At 44.7% G+C, this 22,504-nt stretch overlaps 1 protein-coding gene across 2 annotated transcripts in view; it reads left to right on the forward strand.

Moving 5' to 3' along the window:
• The window catches only part of LOC126483789 (E3 ubiquitin-protein ligase AMFR-like), a 335,711-nt gene that overhangs the window by 261,125 nt on the left and 52,082 nt on the right, over positions 1-22,504 (forward strand). For both annotated transcript variants that reach the window (XM_050106949.1, XM_050106950.1), the window contains exon 2: positions 11,426-11,683. In XM_050106949.1, the coding sequence (XP_049962906.1) occupies positions 11,426-11,683 (258 nt within the window). The remainder of the gene's footprint in view (positions 1-11,425; positions 11,684-22,504) is intronic.

Consider the following 22,504-nt stretch of genomic DNA (forward strand, 5'->3'; position numbering starts at 1 on the left):
GCTCCTATTTCGAAAATACGTCGTCTGCCTGCAATGACTAGTAATAGGTCTGTGAAATGCATGTCAATTTCCCCAGATTATCACAAGGCATAAAAAAAAAGTTTCGATAGAATTTTATTAGTTTTTGTGTTTGCTAATATTACAAAACTAACCTCCCAGCACTGGAATGACCTGTCTGTCGCCAGGCATCTCGAAGTTACTTCTGTTGTTGAATGCGATTGCCTCTCTCACTAACATATTTTGCTTCTCTGTTTTATAATAATTTGTACGGTACATTGTCATGTGACCAGTCACTCCTTTTCTCAACCAATCTGAGACCCGTTTCCTCTTTTTTGTTGTTTTCAGTTTTCAGTTGCTTGCAAGCTATAGCTAACATAACTGCAGCACGCGTTTTTTTGTCAACTTGACGGTGTTACTGATAGCGTGAGGTTGCTGTAATATATCGGAAGTCGAAAGTGTGACAGACTAGTATTGTTAATAAATATGAAACGTATGCAGGATTCTTTACACATGCGCCATTGCCTGCAGTGCTGCTAAGACGCGCGGTGGCATTGGTCAGCGTTCCATAGTGCAAATACACTCCTGGAAATGGAAAAAAGAACACATTGACACCGGTGTGTCAGACCCACCATACTTGCTCCGGACACTGCGAGAGGGCTGTACAAGCAATGATCACAAGCATGGCACAGCGGACACACCAGGAACCGCGGTGTTGGCCGTCGAATGGCGCTAGCTGCGCAGCATTTGTGCACCGCCGCCGTCAGTGTCAGCCAGTTTGCCGTGGCATACGGAGCTCCATCGCAGTCTTTAACACTGGTAGCATGCCGCGACAGCGTGGACGTGAACCGTATGTGCAGCTGACGGACTTTGAGCGAGGGCGTATAGTGGGCATGCGGGAGGCCGGGTGGACGTACCGCCGAATTGCTCAACACGTGGGGCGTGAGGTCTCCACAGTACATCGATGTTGTCGCCAGTGGTCGGCGGAAGGTGCACGTGCCCGTCGATCTGGAACCGGACCGCAGCGACGCACGGATGCACGCCAAGACCGTAGGATCCTACGCAGTGCCGTAGGGGACCGCACCGCCACTTCCCAGCAAATTAGGGACACTGTTGCTCCTGGGGTATCGGCGAGGACCATTCGCAACCGTCTCCATGAAGCTGGGCTACGGTCCCGCACACCGTTAGGCCGTCTTCCGCTCACGCCCCAACATCGTGCAGCCCGCCTCCAGTGGTGTCGCGACAGGCGTGAATGGAAGGACGAATGGAGACGTGTCGTCTTCAGCGATGAGAGTCGCTTCTGCCTTGGTGCCAATGATGGTCGTATGCGTGTTTGGCGCCGTGCAGGTGAGCGCCACAATCAGGACTGCATACGACCGAGGCACACAGGGCCAACACCCGGCATCATGGTGTGGGGAGCGATCTCTTACACTGGCCGTACACCACTGGTGATCGTCGAGGGGACACTGAATAGTGCACGGTACATCCAAACCGTCATCGAACCCATCGTTCTACCATTCCTAGACCGGCAAGGGAACTTGCTGTTCCAACAGGACAATGCACGTCCGCATGTATCCCGTGCCACCCAACGTGCTCTAGAAGGTGTAAGTCAACTACCCTGGCCAGCAAGATCTCCGGATCTGTCCCCCATTGAGCATGTTTGGGACTGGATGAAGCGTCGTCTCACGCGGTCTGCACGTCCAGCACGAACGCTGGTCCAACTGAGGCGCCAGGTGGAAATGGCATGGCAAGCCGTTCCACAGGACTACATCCAGCATCTCTACGATCGTCTCCATGGGAGAATAGCAGCCTGCATTGCTGCGAAAGGTGGATATACACTGTACTAGTGCCGACATTGTGCATGCTCTGTTGCCTGTGTCTATGTGCCTGTGGTTCTGTCAGTGTGATCATGTGATGTATCTGACCCCAGGAATGTGTCAATAAAGTTTCCCCTTCCTGGGACAATGAATTCACGGTGTTCTTATTTCAATTTCCAGGAGTGTACATTGTACACTTACATTTACACACGTGCCGACTCGTACGCCAGCAGCAACGGCGGGGCCGTCTGTGCGCGAGGTTCTGCCCGCTGCTTGCAACGGCGTTTTCACACCTGTTACGTTTAACACGTGGCGTTTCACTAGCTTTTTGGGAGACAAACATCACACTAGAACTTAAAAACTACCAATACTAGTTCTCACTATACTAGAAGCCACAACATCCAGCACGCACACACAAACAGGACAGACTCGAGTATCTCCTACACAGACTCAACAGAGTCCCAGCTACTTACAGTAAAATAGCGGGAAATAGCACGGGGTGAGGAACACCGATTACGCGCGGCAGCAGGGCTACTATACTCTGGTCATCGCAAAAATAAACCCGATGTGTACATTACGCTGTGTATTCTTCCGCGTTTGCCTGAATCTCATTGGATTTCAAACTAGTACAGGGCCATAGTGAAGCATTCTCGGCTTGTCACGAAGTCTACAACTAAGCCATATAACATAAACAAAACACACACAAGAAAACTGCAACACAATGCAACAGTAACAGTCGCACAGCAGAAGGATGCCTCATATAACAGGAACAGACGACCCCGCCCCTTCCCCCCCGCACACACTGATATTTGATAACAAATTAATCCTCAGTGTGTGAAACGTCATGAGAAAATAAGGAATACAAATGGCATGCAAAATAGACAATATATTGCATAGAAGTGGCGAGAGTGCGATATTAGATTCTCCTCTCCCACATCTACAAAAAAAAAAAAAAAAAAACAGTGGTTATGGTGACACACTGATCTCTAGCATAGCCGGCGTCTAGATTAGGTTCGTAGATGATAATTTAGTTGTGAGTTGGCGAAGCAAACGAACGTGAATGTCGAATAAAAGAGTGTGGTAACAGATTGACCTTTAGCTTAGCCTGTTTATGTTTGCACCATATTTAAAATCACACTTTACCGTATTTAACATACTTTTCGTTATCAAACTTACAGCTTCGAGGTATATTGAAAATACATAGACTTATGTTGTTAATTAATGGTACAACTTGGCGATGTGTATTTTCATGCATATTATAACGCAAAAATGTTACGAAAAACGTAAGGGGTATCCACTACGTCACTTTTGAGACTATTTGTGATAAGATTGCAAACGCTTTGCACAACTTCAAATAAATTCAGAAACGCAGGCAAATGTCAAGTTTTACTTGCAGTGACTATCATTCAACATATGTGACGGACGTGCTCAACTCTTACAGATACCTTGAACATGTAAGCTCTCTAACAAGCGGAAGAACGCGCTCCACATTTGCAAACCAGTGTAACAGAATCACCAGCCTGCTCAAACCAGTGAGCAGCTGTAAAAATTCTTAGCACTGTTATAATTCAGGCCTACAATTTCAGCTAGCAGCAGTAACAATGCGAAGCAAGTAAACTGTCCGCCTACCACAAGCCAAAAGATTGTTCAGTAACTTTAAACAACTTGTATAAATTATTTTTTGAGGTTGTAACTTACACGTAAAATTTCCGGTAAATATTATTCTTACTTGTGGTTTCCAGTAAAGCTGCGTTTTCAGTCCATAAATTCCGGGATATATGCCGATTATGATATTTTTAATCCTCCTCCTTTCTTGAAACAAACTTATAGCTTCTCGCGGTTCATGATTCGTGTGCGAGAACGTTCTACCGAGGAAAACTCAGATTTTTGAATTTCATCGCTTGTCGTCCAAATTCTTACATTCGGGCAATGGCATCGGCTGCGTGCTGACTGGATTACTGATTTGACTTCGGTCCATGTCGGTCGTCGTCGTCGGGGGGGGGGCTCAAATTTCCTTGACAAAGAAATTTTGTCAAATCTTCATCATATTTCTGTAACAAATAACCACGACGTGGCGCAAAAATAGTTCATGTAGAATGGCTGACACGTAGTAACAGATGAACCACATGTTACCAACTGAGAAACGGTTATTTGTAATGTTGTTAGTTTCATAGTTCCCAGTCACTAAAAGAAGCAGTAATTTTTCCAACACGAATATGAAATGTAATTAAACTAACATTCTTCCTGCTTTTAAGGTTAAAATATAATAATAAAATCTGAGTGCAGTGTAACGCATATACACTCCTGGAAATTGAAATAAGAACACCGTGAATGCATTGTCCCAGGAAGGGGAAACTTTATTGACACATTCCTGGGGTCAGATACATCACATGATCACACTGACAGAACCACAGACACATAGACACAGGCAACAGAGCATGCACAATGTCGGCACTAATACAGTGTATATCCACCTTTCGCAGCAATGCAGGCTGCTATTCTCCCATGGAGACGATCGTAGAGATGCTGGATGTAGTCCTGTGGAACGGCTTGCCATGCCATTTCCACCTGGCGCCTCAGTTGGACCAGCGTTCGTGCTGGACGTGCAGACCACGTGAGACGACGCTTCATCCAGTCCCAAACATGCTCAATGGGGGACAGATCCGGAGATCTTGCTGGCCAGGGTAGTTGACTTACACCTTCTAGAGCACGTTGGGTGGCACGGGATACATGCGGACGTGCATTGTCCTGTTGGAACAGCAAGTTCCCTTGCCGGTCTAGGAATGGTAGAACGATGGGTTCGATGACGGTTTGGATGTACCGTGCACTATTCAGTGTCCCCTCGACGATCACCAGTGGTGTACGGCCAGTGTAGGAGATCGCTCCCCACACCATGATGCCGGGTGTTGGCCCTGTGTGCCTCGGTCGTATGCAGTCCTGATTGTGGCGCTCACCTGCACGGCGTCAGACACGCATACGACCATCATTGGCACCAAGGCAGAAGCGACTCTCATCGCTGAAGACGACAAGTCTCCATTCGTCCCTCCATTCACGCCTGTCGCGACACCACTGGAGGCGGGCTGCACGACGTTGGGGCGTGAGCGGAAGACGGCCTAACGGTGTGCGGGACTGTAGCCCAGCTTCATGGAGACGGTTGCAAATGGTCCTCGCCGATACCCCAGGAGCAACTGTCCCTAATTTGCTGGGAAGTGGCGGTGCGGTCCCCTACGGCACTGCGTAGGATCCTACGGTCTTGGCGTGCATCCGTGCGTCGCTGCGGTCCGGTCCCAGGTCGACGGGCACGTGCACCTTCCGCCGACCACTGGCGACAACATCGACGTACTGTGGAGACCTCACGCCCCATGTGTTGAGCAATTCGGCGGTACGTCCACCCGGCCTCCCGCATGCCCACTATACGCCCTCGCTCAAAGTCCGTCAACTGCACATACGGTTCACGTCCACGCTGTCGCGGCATGCTACCAGTGTTAAAGACAGCGATGGAGCTCCGTATGCCACGGCAAACTGGCTGACACTGACGGCGGCGGTGCACAAATGCTGCGCAGCTAGCGCCATTCGACGGCCAACACCGCGGTTCCTGGTGTGTCCGCTGTGCCGTGCGTGTGATCATTGCTTGTACAGCCCTCTCGCAGTGTCCGGAGCAAGTATGGTGGGTCTGACACACCGGTGTCAATGTGTTCTTTTTTCCATTTCCAGGAGTGTAGTTCACAGTAACCATGGCGGCAATTGTATCATCGAAAATCCTATAACGTGAGAAATGAATAGTGATCTGACGTGTTTAAGAGCAAAAGAAACTGATTATGAGTATATCCGCGTGCTTGCCAAGTGTTTTCTGTGCTTTATGGCGATTAGAGTTCGTTTCGCGAATTTCTTCACGGGTTTCAGACTCATTGTAATACTTTCAAAACTAGGCACAATTTTACGTTCCTTGACCTTTTCACCATGCCTTGCTTATATGCCTTATGTGTACTATCAGGTTTCCCTTTCCCTACTGTAACGTTTAGTCCTCTAGCATGTACGCCTGTGACGGATTCTTCTTTGTGTGCAATCTTAACTCATAACCGACACATGTTCCATTACATTTAGATCAAAACTCAGTTCCTATTCAATTTCAGCTACCTGCCACTACCGAATCATTAATGGATCGTGTTATGCTAATATTTTTGTCCTTGACGAACTACAGTACACTTAAATTCCCTTTCCAGCGAACAAATGAACATCATTCGTGACAATGAACTTCCCTTACTTCTTTCCTGGTTTTCTCATCTTTTACAAGTCTATCAGTGCAGACTATTCTAATTGTCTTTGAAGAAAGAGTGTATTTTCCTCTCCCTGTCTGAAAAAAAGGGAAAACACTTTATTTCATCCTGGATTATAAAAGGTATTTCCATATATGCATCGCCACAATAAGCTCCGAAATAAGACTTCCTTTGCATTTTGAATGTGCTTCTCCGCTATACATGCAGGCGCGCGCGATGGTTTCTTGCGGTGTGTTTACTTACACACGTCTGCCGCTTGCGGTGAACAGAAGATAAAATTTGATCAGATCAAAGGCGAGGCGTTAGATTTGATCAAATAAATTTGACGAAAGGCAACATTTGACAAAAGCTTATATCTGAAAAAAGCAACTTTGTCAGAAAAAAAATGATAGTGTAATACCTTCCGCCGGCCGGAGTGGCGGAGCGGTTCTAGGAGCTTCAGTCTGGAACTGCGTGACCGCTACGGTCGCAGGTTCGAATCCTTCCTCGGGCATGGATGTATGTGATGTCCTTAGGTTAATTAGGTTTAAGTAGTTCTAAGTTCTACGGGACTGATGACCTCAGAAGTTGAGTCCCATAGTGCTCAGAGCCATTTGAACCATTTTGAATACCTTCCAAAGCATGTGTGGGGAATAGCTTCTCATTCGGTGCTGTTGCATTGTATAGTGCTGCTTAAATAGACCGACTTACTTCTGCTAGTTGCAGCGCCTCAATAAAACAAAAACTTCAGAAAATAAAATGCTGTCCAAAACAAGAGAAACCTCACAACCCCCAGATCATTTCGTAAAATTTGACAAGAGTGCACAATTCACTGTTCGAATTCTTCAACCTTGTCAACAGGAATGACGTGTACTTCCCTTTCCAAATGACCCCAGGCAGAAAAATCTACAGAACTGAGAACAGATGGATCATCCCGACTAAGGTACAAGCCCATCGTGAACCACATTGGCGCGTCAGATGTCATCTTGCACCAAAAGCAAAATGTGTCGGTGCCTCATCGCGCATATAGCACATCGCCAGCATTGCGCTTGGGGAAATGCCCACAATAAGTCCTGAAAGATTCCGCCGTAGAAACTGAGGGTGCCCTCATCTATGGTTTTTTTAAAAGAATGTGTGGCACCCAAACTGCACGTGCAGTGAAGAAACGTTGCTGATGTTGTTACTCATGAACAGCATGCGAGTTTACGTCATATTTGAGAGCAGTTAGAGAGGGACGTAACTGCAAACTTAACATTTCACATTTATACTAACTAGGACAATGTTTCGTACGGAAATCGGTAGCGGTTCGTAATTGCATATCCGCAATTGTGTCACAAATGCATCGTTTGCTGACCATGATCAGTAGAAAGTTTTTAATACCATTATCGTATACTTCCACCCGTGTCAGTTTCGCTTTATTAGGCCCCGAGAAATTTTATCCGCCATTTGGTTTGAATTGTGCGCACACCAGCAGCTTGAACAGCAGAAGCAACCGTGCAGGTATTAGAGCTAGGAAAGCTCGGAAGAGCAGCCAAGACTTTATACTCCCCGATCAAGTGATAGTAAGTGTGCGCGTAAGTGTTCAAAGTTCTACAGAAGTGCAGTTGCAAGACTCGAAGTTGTGGATTACCTTTCGCTCGTTGTGTTTTTATTGCGGCTACCTTCATAATTTCAGTCAACATTGTCAAAAGTTTCCTCTAAATCCAAGAATGCTATAATGATAGGTGTGTCTTTCTTTAGCTTATCTTTTAATATAACTCGCCACTACTGCCTCGCGTGTTAACGTACATTTCTCAGTGACCCAAACTGATAATCCTGGAGGTCGCCCTGAAACGATACGTAAATATAAACAAACGATATCATTCTGCAGAATTCCGTATTTTATCATCAGTCGGACACATGCCGAGGGCTATAGACCATTTTGGCTGATAATGAATGCGTTGGCTTTTTAATGTTGACGATGTCAGGCGTATTATGTTGCAGTGTGTGACGTAGGAAGTCTTAGTTGTTTGATTGTTCACTTTCCACCACTTTTTCTGACTTACAATCCCACCGGTTCTTTGCCGCGGGCAATTAGTAATTTTGGCGCAAATTCCAGTATATCATTCGCACCAAGTAGCACTGCCCTTTTTGTAGTTCCTCTGTGGACTATCTTTGCAACAGGACGTAGTCGGTTGTTCCATCGGCTTCCTTCCAAAGTCTGTACTTCCATATTTCTAATGGTTCAGTATACCGGTGTTTATGGGATCCTTGTGATAGCATATTCTTGTGATGCAAGAATCTGTGGTGGTAAGTTTCTATGGGACCAAACTGCAGAGGTCATCGGTCCCTAGGCTGACACACTATTTAATCTAACATTAACTTACGCTAAGGGCAAAACACACACACACACACACACACACACACACACACACACACACACACACACACACACACACACACACACACACACGCCCGAGGAAGAACTCGAGCCTCCGACGGGGGAAGCCGCGCGATCTGTGGCAAGGCTCGTGAGACCGCGCAGCTACCCTGATTGGCACAAGAATCTGTCTTCCTGTTTCCTAGTTACTTTCGTTACCCACAGACAGATCCTTTCCGTGTTTGCCTTGTCTTCGATCGTCTCCAATTATTGTCCTTGCACTAGTTTACTGCGCCAGCATCTTTCCGAATTTCCGTAGGCCTAGCTGTTTTCCGGTGAATCTTCTTTTATTGCACTTCGAGCAGCGTCCAGGTGCCCACACAACAGAGCAGTCTTTCTTTTTTTTACGTGGTCTGCCCGTGCATGATTTTCTATTTCAGTGACTGCATAACTTGCAAACGTTCTTTACCACTTGATTTACTAGGCAATACAGCCTGTCCAGATCGCTGCTAGGATGTTATGCATGATGCATATTTTCCTATCCAAGTTTTAAGCTGTGCTTATATCCAGCTCGCAATGCGAGTACTGCACATAGTCACAAGAATGACCCTTGATGTTATTGTCATCATTCCGTTTACTTTTCAAAATTTTCCTGGTCTTCTGGCTGTTTTCTTTGCTGATCATAGCTCTCACTTGCCGATGTTTGCTGTCCAGTTACCTAGAGGACAGGCATTAAGGCGTGATACTGACGGCACTTATTTTGTGTTATTAATAATAATTAGCGCTCGCTGCTTCGCTCGCGTAGGGTGTATGATCTGCAGATTATTTTTTGTTTTGTTTTTTCTTTAATCGGGTTCTTTATGTTGTCCACAAATTGCAACACCTTCTAAACTTTCCACGCTAAATTAGGCCATAGTCTCTTCCGAAAGTAATTACGACTAAAAAGCGGTTACATTACACGAATACTTGTTCCGTAGATCATGATTACGACATTTCGTAATGATATGGAACGTGTCAGTTTAACATAAGGGTTTCTTTTCTGCGTTGTTATTACTACTTCATATCTGAAAATTCATCTATTTAGTAAAAGGAATTGTATTCAGAAATTCTTTTAATTTGTTTTTGTATGTTGGTTGTCCATCTGTCACGCTTTTAATGCTATTTGGCAAATTACTAAAGATTTTTGGGGCAGCATTATTCACCGCTTTCTGTGCCATTGTACATTTAACACAGAATAGTGAAGGTGATCCTTTCTTCTTGTGTTGTAGCTATGCACTTCGTTATTATTTTTGTGTTAACATATTTCATACGTGAATATCTGTATTGCGAAGGTACTGTGAATATCCCGAGTTCCGTAAATAAATGTCTGCTAGGTGGTCTTGGGTTGGCTTCAGCTATTATTCTGATTGTACGATTTTGTGTAGTGAATACTTTTTTCCTTACTGATAAATTACCGCAAAATATAATGCCATATGAAAGCAAAGAATGAAAATAGGCTGATTAGGCTAATTTACTGATATAATTATCACCAAAATTTGCTATGACCCTAATACCATAAGTAGCTGAACCTAACCGTTTCAGCAGATCATTAATGTGTTTCTTCCAATTGCTGTTCTCATCAGTGCCAATGCACACCCCAGAAATTCTGAATATTCTGCCTTAGCAACAGACTTTTGTTCAAAGTCTATATATTTATCAGTGGTGTTACGCCCTTTACTGTATAGAATTGTATACACTGTGTTTTCTCAAAATTCAGTGAGTCTATTTGCACAGAACTACTTGATAATGTTCTGAAAGAAATTATTTACAATTCCCTCAGTTGATTCTCGTTTGTTGGGTGTGATTACTATACTTACATCATCAGCAAAAAGAAGTAACTTCGCTTCTACATGAATACAGAGCGGCAAGTTATAATATATATTAGTACAGTAAGGTACCCAAGACTGAACCCTGTAGGGCACCATTCTTGGTACCTCCCCAGTTAGAGGACTCTGCCTTTTTTTGGCAGACTCTTTTAATATACGAGATATTTTGTAAAAAAATTTCATCCCCTATTTCACCATCTTGGTGTTGAATTTCAAAATGCAGTGAAACACGTATTTTTTAATTTTCCAACCGCAAAGCCAAATTCAAAGTTTCATAGATTTAGCTTTACAGATGCCTTCACAATGAAATATTTTCGTGAAACATTTCATCCCATATTTCACCGTCTTTAGTGGTCCACTTTAGAAAAACACTAAGACCCGTATTTTTTATTTGCAACCAAAAGCTAATATTGGTTTTAATATATGCAGGTTTAAAAAATCTTTCACTTGCTGTTTGAGCCCATAGGGGTTAAATTTCCGAAAATGCAGAGATACGTATCTCTTCATTCCTGACCGAGAAACCAAATACAAATTTTCGTAGGTGTAGCTTCAAAATTGCCAGAGGAGTGACATATTTTCAAAATAACCTTCATCCCATATTTCAACCCATTTTGCGCTTGATCGCATTGTGTAAATCTCAATATTTCCTATAAGCAACTGTGCGATATCTTCAGGTGGTCGTTTGTGCTGATTTCTGGTAAGAAGAAGTTGCCAATGCCCATCAGTCAGTCAGCACCTGAAAATGTAGAGTAGGAGCCTAGAAGTAGTATTGCGAGATTTACACGTGATCCAGTGACCAACAAGAGAAACATATGTTCAGAACTTGAAGTATATTGTCATGCGTCTTTTAATACTCCCCTCTAGATTAAAAAGCTTCTGCCTGGTCATGAGGTGCCAGAAGTGGGTTGAAAGTGAGCTATTACGAGAATCTGTATTTCAAGGCAGTATATAGCAACTGATTGCTGTTCCTGCGTAATTCGTCCACAATTTAAATCCACGTTATTTCTTTGTCATTTCCTGCCTTCTCTTAAAAATAAGACTTTAGCATTAAGTGCATTGCTGAAAATGTCGTTTGTACTATAATGAAGTTCTGAAGTATTGCTGACAGGTCGTGTACGCCATTTGTTGCAGACGCTGATAAACATGGCGTACTGCGTGCTGATCCTAGTGGGCAAGGTGATCCAGAGGCTGGTGTTCGGCGAACTCCGCGTCTCCGAGCAGCAGCACATCAAGGACAAGTTCTGGAATTTTGTCTTCTACAAGTTCATATTCGTCTTCGGCGTCATCAACGTGCAGTATATGGATGAAGTGGTGCTCTGGTGCGCCTGGTTTTCCGTCCTCGGTTTCCTGCACTTGCTCGCGCAGCTTTGCAAGGACCGCTTCGAATACGTAAGTATCCACTTAGTTTATCTACCATGTAGCGTATACTAAGTGCTCAGCTGTCTTGCGTGTGTCACATCGATGGACACAAAAATGTGTTTTTGTATGCCCATCTGATTGAAGGTTTTAGGGACTTACACCGTTCATTTACGTAATAACATGGAACACCTGCAGGTGTCCTTTTGATGATACTTCTTTATAGCTACGAGTTTAGGCGATTTATACGCCAATTAAGGCTTGAGGATGGCGTATTGAATCACCGAAACTGGTAACAGATATGTGCGTGAACAACGTACTGTTGGAAAGAGCAAACTCTGGAGTTTCACATGGTTCTCACAAGGTAGCAGCAGTGTGCGCTACTTCACTTCTAGGAAAAATGTTGTTGGGACAACAGAAAGCGTTTTGTGTTCTACGTTTCGCGCAGTGGGGTTCAGTAATAATTGTTCAGTGTGACTTACGTATAAGGTATGCTGTGGATCCTCCCAGAGCACAGAGCATTAGAGTATGGTATGAACAATTCCGAGAAACAGGTTGTTGAGTAAAGGCAAATCGCCGGGCCATTCCCGAGTGTCAGATACATACGTCGAACGCATCCGCCATAGTTTTACAAGGAGTACGCAGAAATCCGTTCGCCGTGCAGCTCGACAGCTCCACAAGCCACTGATGTCCGCCTGGCGTGTGTTGCGTCGACGTTTACACGTGAAACCATACAAAATTCAGCTACTGCAAGCTCTTTTGTGAAGGTGACAAACAAAAACGTGTGATGGTCCGTAATTTTGTTATTGGCAAGATGGAGGATGACAGTTTTCTTCCACGCTTAGTGTTTAGTGACGAGACAACATTCCATTTAAATGGAAAGGTGAATTGTCATAATCTGAGAATATGGGGTATGGAACAACCACATGTAGTTATACAACATGGGAGGGACACTCCAAAATTTAATATGTTTTGCGCATTTTCACGGCAAAAGGTGTATGGTCCATTTCTCTTTGCCGGGAACACTGTCACAGGAAGCACATATCTCGATATGCTTGAGAACTTCCTTTCACCATAGTTGGACACTGATTCGAGCTACTTCATATACCAACAGGATGCCACATCGGCATCTGGAAATGCGGGTATTTTTTAATCGAAGGATTATTGAATGATGGATCGGTCGCACTGGATCAAATGATTCAGCCTTACATTACTGGCCTCAGAGGTCATCGCACCTGTTTGTATGTGATGATTTCTTGTGCGGGTTTATGAAAGACTCTGTTTATGTGCCTCAGTTACCAACAACAATGAATGAACTGAGACATCGCATAAACAGCAGCCGTGGAAGCTGTAACTCAAGACATGCTCGCTGCAGTGTGGAAACAATTTGAATACCGTATTGACATATGTCGTGTATCTCGGGAGGGGGGAGCAATTGAACACCTGTCAACAGGTCTGAAAGAAAACTGAGTTTGCCGTTCATTAAAAAAAATCATTGTACATATTTATTAGTTTCAGAAATACAGACGGGCCAAATCGGATAATTCTTTCTGATACACCCTGTGTAATAAATAACTTTGAAAGGAGGCTCTAGGTGTGCGTGGTAAGTAACGGCGTTGCTCGCTTTCCCCAAAGACCTTTGAAATCCTTTAGATGGAGAGACTGCAAGCAAGAAATAATTTATTCAGAAAGTAACTTGTGGAAAAAGACACCATCTGCAAAAGCTTGTCCACTTGAGTGCAATTTTTGCCCTTTGGTAAACTTGCCGTACACAATCTCTGAAAAGAGCACACTGGCCGCATTCGAACGCCACGGTTGGTGAAGAATTAGTGCCAGCAGGTCTTGTGAGTTCCCACCGCTGACAGCAGTCCCGGCTGTGAAATGGTGTACAAGGTATGTGAGAAAAGTAATGAGACTGATTTTTTTATCTATCAAAGTTTTCATTTTTTCGTCAAACAACAATATTGTCCCTGTCGAAGTAGTTCCATTCGGGAGCTATATACACTGGCAGAGTCGTTCCCAATTTTGGTAGCAGTGCTGAAGTGCTTAAACTGATAGGACCCTTCACATGTCGATCACATTTGAATGTTCTCTACAGTCGCAAAATTACGTCCTTTGAAACATCTTTCAACTTCAGAAAAAGAAAAAAGCCAAAGGGACTTAGATCGGGTGAATTCGGGGTATACAGGGTGTTACAAAAAGGTACGGCCAAACTTTCAGGAAACATTCCTCACACACAAATAAAGAAAAGATGTTATGTGGACATGTGTCCGGAAACGCTTAATGTCCATGTTAGAGCTCATTTTAGTTTCGTCAGTATGTTCTTCCACCTACGTTCAATTTAGCACGTTATCATGATTTCATAAGGGATACTCTACCTGTGCTGCTAGAACATGTGCCTTTACAAGTATGTCACAACATGTGGTTCATGCACGATGGAGCTCCTGCACATTTCAGTCGAAGTGTTCGTACGCTTCTCAACAACAGATTCGGTGACCGATGGATTGTTAGAGGCGGACCAATTCCATGGCCTCCACGCTCTCCTGACCTCAACCCTCTTGACTTTCATTTATGGGGCCATTTGAACGCTCTTGTCTACGCAACCCCGGTACCAAATGTAGAGACTCTTCATGCTTGTATTGTGGACGTCTGTGATACAATACGCCATTCTCCAGGGCTGCATCAGCGCATCAGGGATTCCATGCGACGGAGGGTGGATGCATGTATCCTCGCTAACGGAGGACATTTTGAACATTTCCTGTAACAAAGTGTTTGAAGTCACGCTGGTACGTTCTGTTGCTGTGTGTTTCCATTCCATGATTAATGTGATTTGAAGAGAAGTAATAAAATGAGCTCTAACATGGAAAGTAAGCGTTTCCGGACTCATGTCCACATAACATATTTTCTTTCTTTGTGTGTGAGAAATGTATCCTGAAAGTTTGGCCGTACCTTTTTGTAACACCCTGTATGTACTAACAGGAATGACGTACGAAGTGGGGCGGTGTTATGTTACAGCATCCACTAGTCTGCAATGTCCGGTCTCACTTGATTCACTCTTTTCCTGATCCTTTCAAGGGCATCTGTGTAAAACACTTGGTTGACAGTTTGTGCTGGATGAACAAATTGGTTACGCACGTTACCCCTACTGTCAAAAAGCAAATCGGCATTGTTTTGATCTTTGATCTGCTCATTAGAGCTTTTATTTCGGTCGAGATGTTCGTGTGCCACTCCTCACTTTGCCACTTTCTCAGGATCATTAACAAAAGTCGAGGATTCATCACCTTTGACCACCGATTTGAACCATTCGTAGTGATTGGCAATCCTCTCAAGACGATCAACGCAGACGTTTCTTCGACTGTCCTGCTCAGTTGTGAAGTTTTTCCGCACCATTTTGTGACAAACCTTCCGCATGTGCAAGACTTCTCTCAGAATATGATGTATGGCGAAAGTATGTAAGTGTAACAGGTCGCTCGCCATCATTATAGTTAAATGTCGGTCTGATCTAACACGAGCATGCACACATTCGACGTTTTCGTCAGTTTTTGAAGTTGGAGGCCTTGAGCGAGGTTCATCTCAAATGTGTTCTCGGCCTTCCAAAAACGATTTGTGCCAGCGCAAAACTTGTGCTCTTGATAAGCAATGTTCCCCATAGGCCTGTTCCAACTTTTCGAAGGTCACCCGATACACACAAAAATAAACCACACATCTTCACTGATCGCGCTCTCAGAAATCGCGTGATGGTTGTACCGAGCTGAAACTGTGATATCTGGAAGTGATGAACAAACCGGTCTACACAAGTAGAATAACACAGCGTTGCCAGATCGCTCGTCACGTTGTTAGGTTCATTACTTTTCTCACACACCTCGTATGTACCAGTCAGTTGTGTGAAATCAATGTTTCGGCGTGGAGAGCAGGCAATGTCGGGGAGAAGCCATAGAATTTGGGCGTCCTAGTCGCTTCAGTCCGTAACCGCACGACTGCTACAGTCGCAGGTTCGAATCCTGCCTCGGGCATGGATGTGTGTGATGTCCTTAGGTTAGTTAGGTTTGAGTAGTTCTAAGTTCTAGGGGACTGATGACTTCAGGTGTCAAGTCCTATATGCTCAGAGCTATTTTGCTGTGTATCAGCGCGGACTATCCATCATGTCTGCGTGGAGTGGTGTACCGCCCGCAACCATGTAACACCATGCAAGAACTGTGGTCGTAAAAAGGCCCTAGGGACCGGAGGGGAGTGTGACGCAGTGTCAGTGACAAGAGATTTCCATCTGCGATAGGAGTAGTTGCCATCTCAACCAATTTTCGAGGGAATGTAGCAAAGGGAAATGAAACTTATCAACTTTCTTCCTTACTGTATTAACGCCATTATCAGGACTAGAGGCGCTGTTTCACATTATATCAGCTTGATGTCTCCTGAAGTGACTACCTTTTTTCCGGATGCATATCTACTGCAGGCAGTCGCTGCATGCAGATCAAAACTGTAATACTTGTAAAAGTCTGTAGTAAACTTTTATCATGGCTGTTGTTGATGCTGATACAGAGCTGCGTTTTATTTCAGTGTAGTGGATTATTAACGGGACTTGAACAACGCAAGCTATTTTGAAAAGATTGTCAGATATTTCCTTTTGTAACTAGTATTTCCCGTGTGCGATTTTTGGGGTGTCTTTGATAACACATTCTTGCTAGCGTTCTGTGCTTAATTATTACTAATTTCGCAGTTAACAACAGATCTTTATAGTCTTCTTCTGATGCCGATACTGGGTTTAACTGAAAGCTACTGACAACGGCAATTGAGCTATCTTACGTAACACAGTGCTGTTATCAGTGCAGTCAGAAAAAGTCATCTCGGTCTCTCGTTTTCACTTTATCTGATGAGAGATATGCATCTGAAGACGCAGAACAAGAATTTCAGTGTAAATCCTCTCTTGTAAGAGGTTTATCGCGACAGTATCCGGCAGTAATTCCAAAAGTGGACAAGATAAAGTTCCGTCAATTTTGAGCAGTACAGCTCGCATTGGTAACAGCCACGACCTGTTAGCCTGACCTTTAACTGTCGGGTGATCGCGGTAGGTGCGAAGTTCATTTCAGAGATTGTTATCTTGATTAATTATCTGATGATGCTGAAATAATCTTGAGTAATTAATTGGAAACAGTTTGCGAAACAAGGTTGGTTGTTGCCTCGAGTAAGAGTTTCCAGCTTACAGCTCTTTCGGCTTTGCGGAATATTTTAACAAAACTGTGGGTAATGCCTCTAACCAAATCTTAGTGCTGCAATAAATGCTAGAATATTCTTGATTTCTTACGGAATACTTTTTTGTCATTTGAGAAGGTCTCCTACACCCAGCGCAAACTCAATTTATAATAGCTGATACAATTAAATGCAAAGCAACAGTTTAATTTTTTTTTTATTTGATCACTAGTAGTTTCAAGGCGGAAGCCTATCAAGCACTGTTGCTCGTTAAAGACAGGCAAGCTCAATTAAATGGTGCACACGTGAGTCATATTACATCTAACATTCCTCTCCTCACTGGCCAGCGGCCAGACAAAGACTGAGAAGGTCCTGGTGTTCCCCGAGTATATTTCCAGTTTGAGTGTATAGAATGTCTTCGCATATACAAGAGCATATATTTTTATACCGTATTGGCCGGTTTGTTTGGCATGTATACACGGGAAGGATATCTGCCTTGGAAAGATAACAGCATCTCATCAATAGTAAGGTTTCAGGCGGCATTTAGTGTTGTTGAATGTTTTCAACAAAATTATCAAAAATATCTCTTGTAGCAGCCAGATTGTCAGTTATTTTCCTTTTGTTCCCGGTGTTCTTATCATCAAATGCCAAACAATTTTGGAGAACGTAAAACCTCTGCAGTGACATTGTAGTCCGAAAGATTGCAACTCCGATACCATCTGTGCGCCGCAAAGCGTTCAAGTTCTGTCTGTTTGAGCGGGTTAGGCCCGCTATGTACAAAAATCCCACAAATGCCTTCCAGTCCTCCGAAGTTGCACTGTTCATGTGGTACTGCTCTTTATTTTCCCCTGATATTCCTTATTTGATTATTTGTATGTGTAAATATAGTATTCAACATACTGTTTGTTATAAAAAGACTCCAACATTCAGTCTCTGTTTTGGCATGTTTTGCAGCACGTTTTACGCTTTGAGAATTGGTAATAATATTGTCTGAACGAAAACTAACACTTTGCCTTTGACAATCCTTCATCCATTTTGTACCATCTTTGGACGTATAAAAAAAAAAAAAAAAAAAAAAAAAACCACATACCTCAGCTGACTGACTAGGAGCCACTAACGGAAATTTTAGCTCTTCAGAATCCTACAAAATACCCTCTTGCTCCAAATCGCATTCTTCACTTCTTTGAGAAACTTTGTCAACCTCGTCTTCGCTCTTGGAATCACAGGAACTAGCTTTGAACTGTTTTCTAAAACTACTTCCGGTAGTTCTTCATACTTTCTTGTCTGAAGTTTGTAAGTTTTCGTAGGAAACAGAAATGGAATTCCAAGCGATTAATTTCTGCCATGTTTGGCCCCCTCTGTCACTTGTTTTCCCATAATGGAAGGTGGCATTATTCTACAGAGACTGGCGATTGTGAAATAATGATCCTGTGTATTGTAAGGGTTCCTTTTTTTCCATTCACGACTTCCTCTGTGCCAATCTCTTCATCCCACCGTAGCACTTGGACCCAGCCTCTCCAGTTATCTGTTGGAAATATTCAAACTTCTGTCTTCTCCTACAGTTTTTACCTTCTATAGCTCCTTGTATACCCTAATGTCTCAACATGTGTCCTATTGTTTTGTCCCTTTTTCTTGTCAATATTTTCCCCGTAATCCTTCCCTAGTCGATCCTAAAATTAAGACGGATGCGTGGTAAAAGTAGAAATCTTTCAGCGAGGGACCCTCTTTGCCTGTGTCAGTCTACTTCGTATATTTTCGTTGCTCCGTCTGTAATGCTTAATTTTGCTTCCAAGGTAACAGAATTTGTTTACCTCATCTACTTCGTGGCCCTTATGTTCGCTAATTCAATTCTCCTTCTCCTTATTACTGTCATCTTTCTTTGATGTACTCTCAATTTATAATCTCCTTTCCCTTTCACTGGGGGGGGGGGGGGGGAGAGAAATGTCATCAGTGAACCTTATCATTGACATACTTCCACCGTGAATTTTAATCCCACTCCTGAACCTGTCCTGTATTTTCGTCATTGCTTCTCCGATGTATAGCGTATGGCTTGGCGAAAGAATTACGGTAACGATCCCTGCATCATTCGTTTACTAGGCAATCAGTGTACAGGATATGGATGGGTAAAAAAGACCGGTTAAAACCGCTAGCGGTATTTTAGTTCTGAATAACTGGTATTTTTCGGTATTTGTTAAAACAGGTGTTTATTTTTTACTAATAACGGTGTGTTGTTGTTGTGGTCTTCCGTCCTGAGACTGGTTTGATGCAACTCTCCATGCTACTCTATCCTGTGCAAGCTTCTTCATCTCCCAATACGTATTGCAGTGTACATCCTTCTGAATCTGCTGAGTGTATTCATCTCTTGGTCTCCCTCCACGATTTTTACCCTCCACGCTGCCCTCCAATACTAAATTAGTGATCCCTTGATGCCTCAGAACATGTCCTACCAACCGATCCCTTCTTCTTGTCAAGTTGTGCCACAGACTCCTCTTCCCCCAATCCTATTCAATACTTCCTCATTAGTTACGTGATCTACCCATCTAATCTTCAGCGTTCTTCTGTAGCACCACATTTCAAAGGCTTCTGTTCTCTTCTTGTCCAAACTATTTATTGTCCATGTTTCACTTCCGTACATGGCTACACTCCATACAAGTACTTTCAGAAACGACTTCCTGACATTTCACCGAAATATCATTCAGCAATAGCAGCAGTACTAAAATTTTTCGTTTTTAAATAAACGCTTTTTTAAATATTTTTATTCGTAAAATTTGTTTTAGTGCGAAATATTGCATTACTATAGAAAATGGGAAAAGCGACCAATGCTATTTTAGTAACAGTGCCTGCAGCAACGAGTAACAAACACATGGCATCAGAATTGATACAACACTGCTGAGACATGATAATGTTACAGTTGGCGGTGTGTCGTGGCCTTAAAGGTAGGTGGGTGTAAAACAATTATATTGATCACAGATATATATTAATAAGGAATTTGAATCATGACTCTCTACTTGGCCAAACATTTTGCCGCATTTTTGAAAAGAAACATAGCTCAATAAAAAGTCTTCCTCCTTCTGCGGCTACCCAAGGAGTCAGGGAGAGAAAACCAGAACTCGACCTAACGTCAGCCGTGGGCATCGAGCGCTGTGCCGTCATATGCTCGAAGATTCTGAACGACGCGCAGCACGAAGACAGCAGTCTGGATGAGATGATCGCGAGATTCCGCACCTTGAAAACCAGCTTCAGGAGGTCGCTCGCGTCTGTTGGTACCATGCCCCCCCCCCCCCCCCCCTCCAATTCAACGTGACACTCTTGACGCCGGGACGCAAGTCGAGAACGGCACGCCGGACGGACGGCGTGTTGTATTTCGCCGCCGTCTGCTGGTGACACCAGTCGAGCCGAAGGTGGTTGCCGACTATCTAGTCATCGACTATGTGGGCTTGGCCGTCTTTGACCGCGACATTGCCAAGCTTGCGGAGTCCTTGCGGTGTTCGAAGGTGGGGCTCCACCGAGACGTCGAAGCCCCTTTGCGCGAGTCCACGCGCGGGATACTTCACGACCGCGTCGTGACGTTTCACGCGGGACCTGTGAGTTTGTCTGCAAGCCTGGATGATGTGGTTGCCGGTCTCGACGGCTCTGCAACCCGCGCGGCATCGGGTGTCAGCCAACCGCCCCTGCCTACGCCGCGCCTTGGAGGGCAAAGCGTTTATGCGGGCGCGGATGGCGTTGATGTAGTCGCGGCCAGATAGGAGTCGACAGTATCGGCGACCCACTGGTGCTGTCTGAAAGAGCCGCAAGGTCGAAGGCGACGTGTAGGCGAGCCGCCCACATTTCCCCAACCTGCTCTGTCGTCGTGAGGAGGTGTCCTTCCCACGTCAAGTGCTGCGACCTCAGGCTGCACCTCGCGCAGGCCCGCGTCGTCTACAGCTGGCCCAATGTTCTGCAGCGTCAGGAGTCGGGCCCGCCGTAGGGTAAGGCAGATGGCATGCAGAGTCCCCCATGGGCCACAGGGATGATTGGAAATTTGTGGTAACATCCTGTGGGACGAAACTGCTGAGGTCATCGGTACCTAAGCTTACACACTTCTTAATCTACGAGGGCAGTTCAATAAGTAATGCAACACATTTTTTTTCTCGGCCAATTTTGGTTGAAAAAACCGGAAATTTCTTGTGGAATATTTTCAAACATTCCCGCTTCGTCTCGTATAGTTTCATTGACTTCCGACAGGTGGCAGCGCTGTACGGAGCTGTTAAAATGGCGTCTGTAACGGATGTGCGTTGCAGACAACGGGCAGTGATCGAGTTTCTTTTGGCGGAAAACCAGGGCATCTCAGATATTCATAGGCGCTTGCAGAATGTCTACGGTGATCTGGCAGTGGACAAAAGCACGGTGAGTCGTTGAGCAAAGCGTGTCATCATCGCCGCAAGGTCAAGCAAGACTGTCTGATCTCCCGCGTGCGGGCCGGCCGTGCACAGCTGTGACTCCTGCAATGGCGGAGCGTCCGAACACACTCGTTCGAGATGATCGACGGATCACCATCAAACAACTCAGTGCTCAACTTGACATCTCTGTTGGTAATGCTGTCACAATTGTTCACCAGTTGGGATATTCAAAGGTTTGTTCCCGCTGGGTCCCTCGTTGTCTAACCGAACACCATAAAGAGCAAAGGAGAACCATCTGTGCGGAATTGCTTGCTCGTCATGTGGCTGAGGGTGACAATTTCTTGTCAAAGATTGTTACAGGCGATGAAACATGGGTTCATCACTTCGAACCTGAAATAAAACGGCAATCAATGGAGTGGCGCCACACCCACTACCCTACCAAGAAAAAGTTTAAAGCCATACCCTCAGCCGGTAAAGTCATGGTTACAGTCTTCTGGGACGCTGAAGGGGTTATTCTGTTCGATGTCCTTCCCCATGGTCAAACGATCAACTCTGAAGTGTATTGTGCTACTCTTCAGAAATTGAAGAAACGACTTCAGCGTGTTCGTAGGCACAAAAATCTGAACGAACTTCTCCTTCTTCATGACAACGCAAGACCTCACACAAGTCTTCGCACCCGAGAGGAGCTCACAAAACTTCAGTGGACTGTTCTTCCTCATGCACCCTACAGCCCCGATCTCGCACCGTCGGATTTCCACATGTTTGGCCCAATGAAGGTCGCAATCCGTGGGAGGCACTACGCGGATGATGAAGAAGTTATTGATGCAGTTCGACGTTGGCTCCGACATCGACCAGTGGAATGGTACCGTGCAGGCATACAGGCCCTCATTTCAAGGTGGCGTAAGGCCGTAGCATTGAATGGAGATTACGTTGAAAAATAGTGTTGTGTAGCTAAAAGATTGGGGAATAATCTGTTGTATTTCAATGCTGAATAAAACGACCCCTGTTTCAGAAAAAAAAAAATGTGTTGCATTACTTATTGAACTGCCCTCGTAACTTTAACTACGCTAAGGACAATACACACACCCATGCAGGAGGGAGGACTCGAGCCCCCGACGGGGAGACCCGCGCAAACCGTGACAAAGAGCCTCAGACCGCGCGGCTACTATGCGCGGCGGGCCACGGGAGAGTGGGAGTAGTCCAAGGGGGTGTTAGCGGGAGGCAGAACCATTTCCCGACGGCTGCTCGCATCGCGCTGTCCGCGGCGTTCAGAGCACCGACCTGGGTGCGA

The sequence above is a fragment of the Schistocerca serialis genome, chromosome 6, assembly GCF_023864345.2.
Source record: "Schistocerca serialis cubense isolate TAMUIC-IGC-003099 chromosome 6, iqSchSeri2.2, whole genome shotgun sequence".
Lineage (NCBI taxonomy): Eukaryota > Metazoa > Arthropoda > Insecta > Orthoptera > Acrididae > Schistocerca > Schistocerca serialis.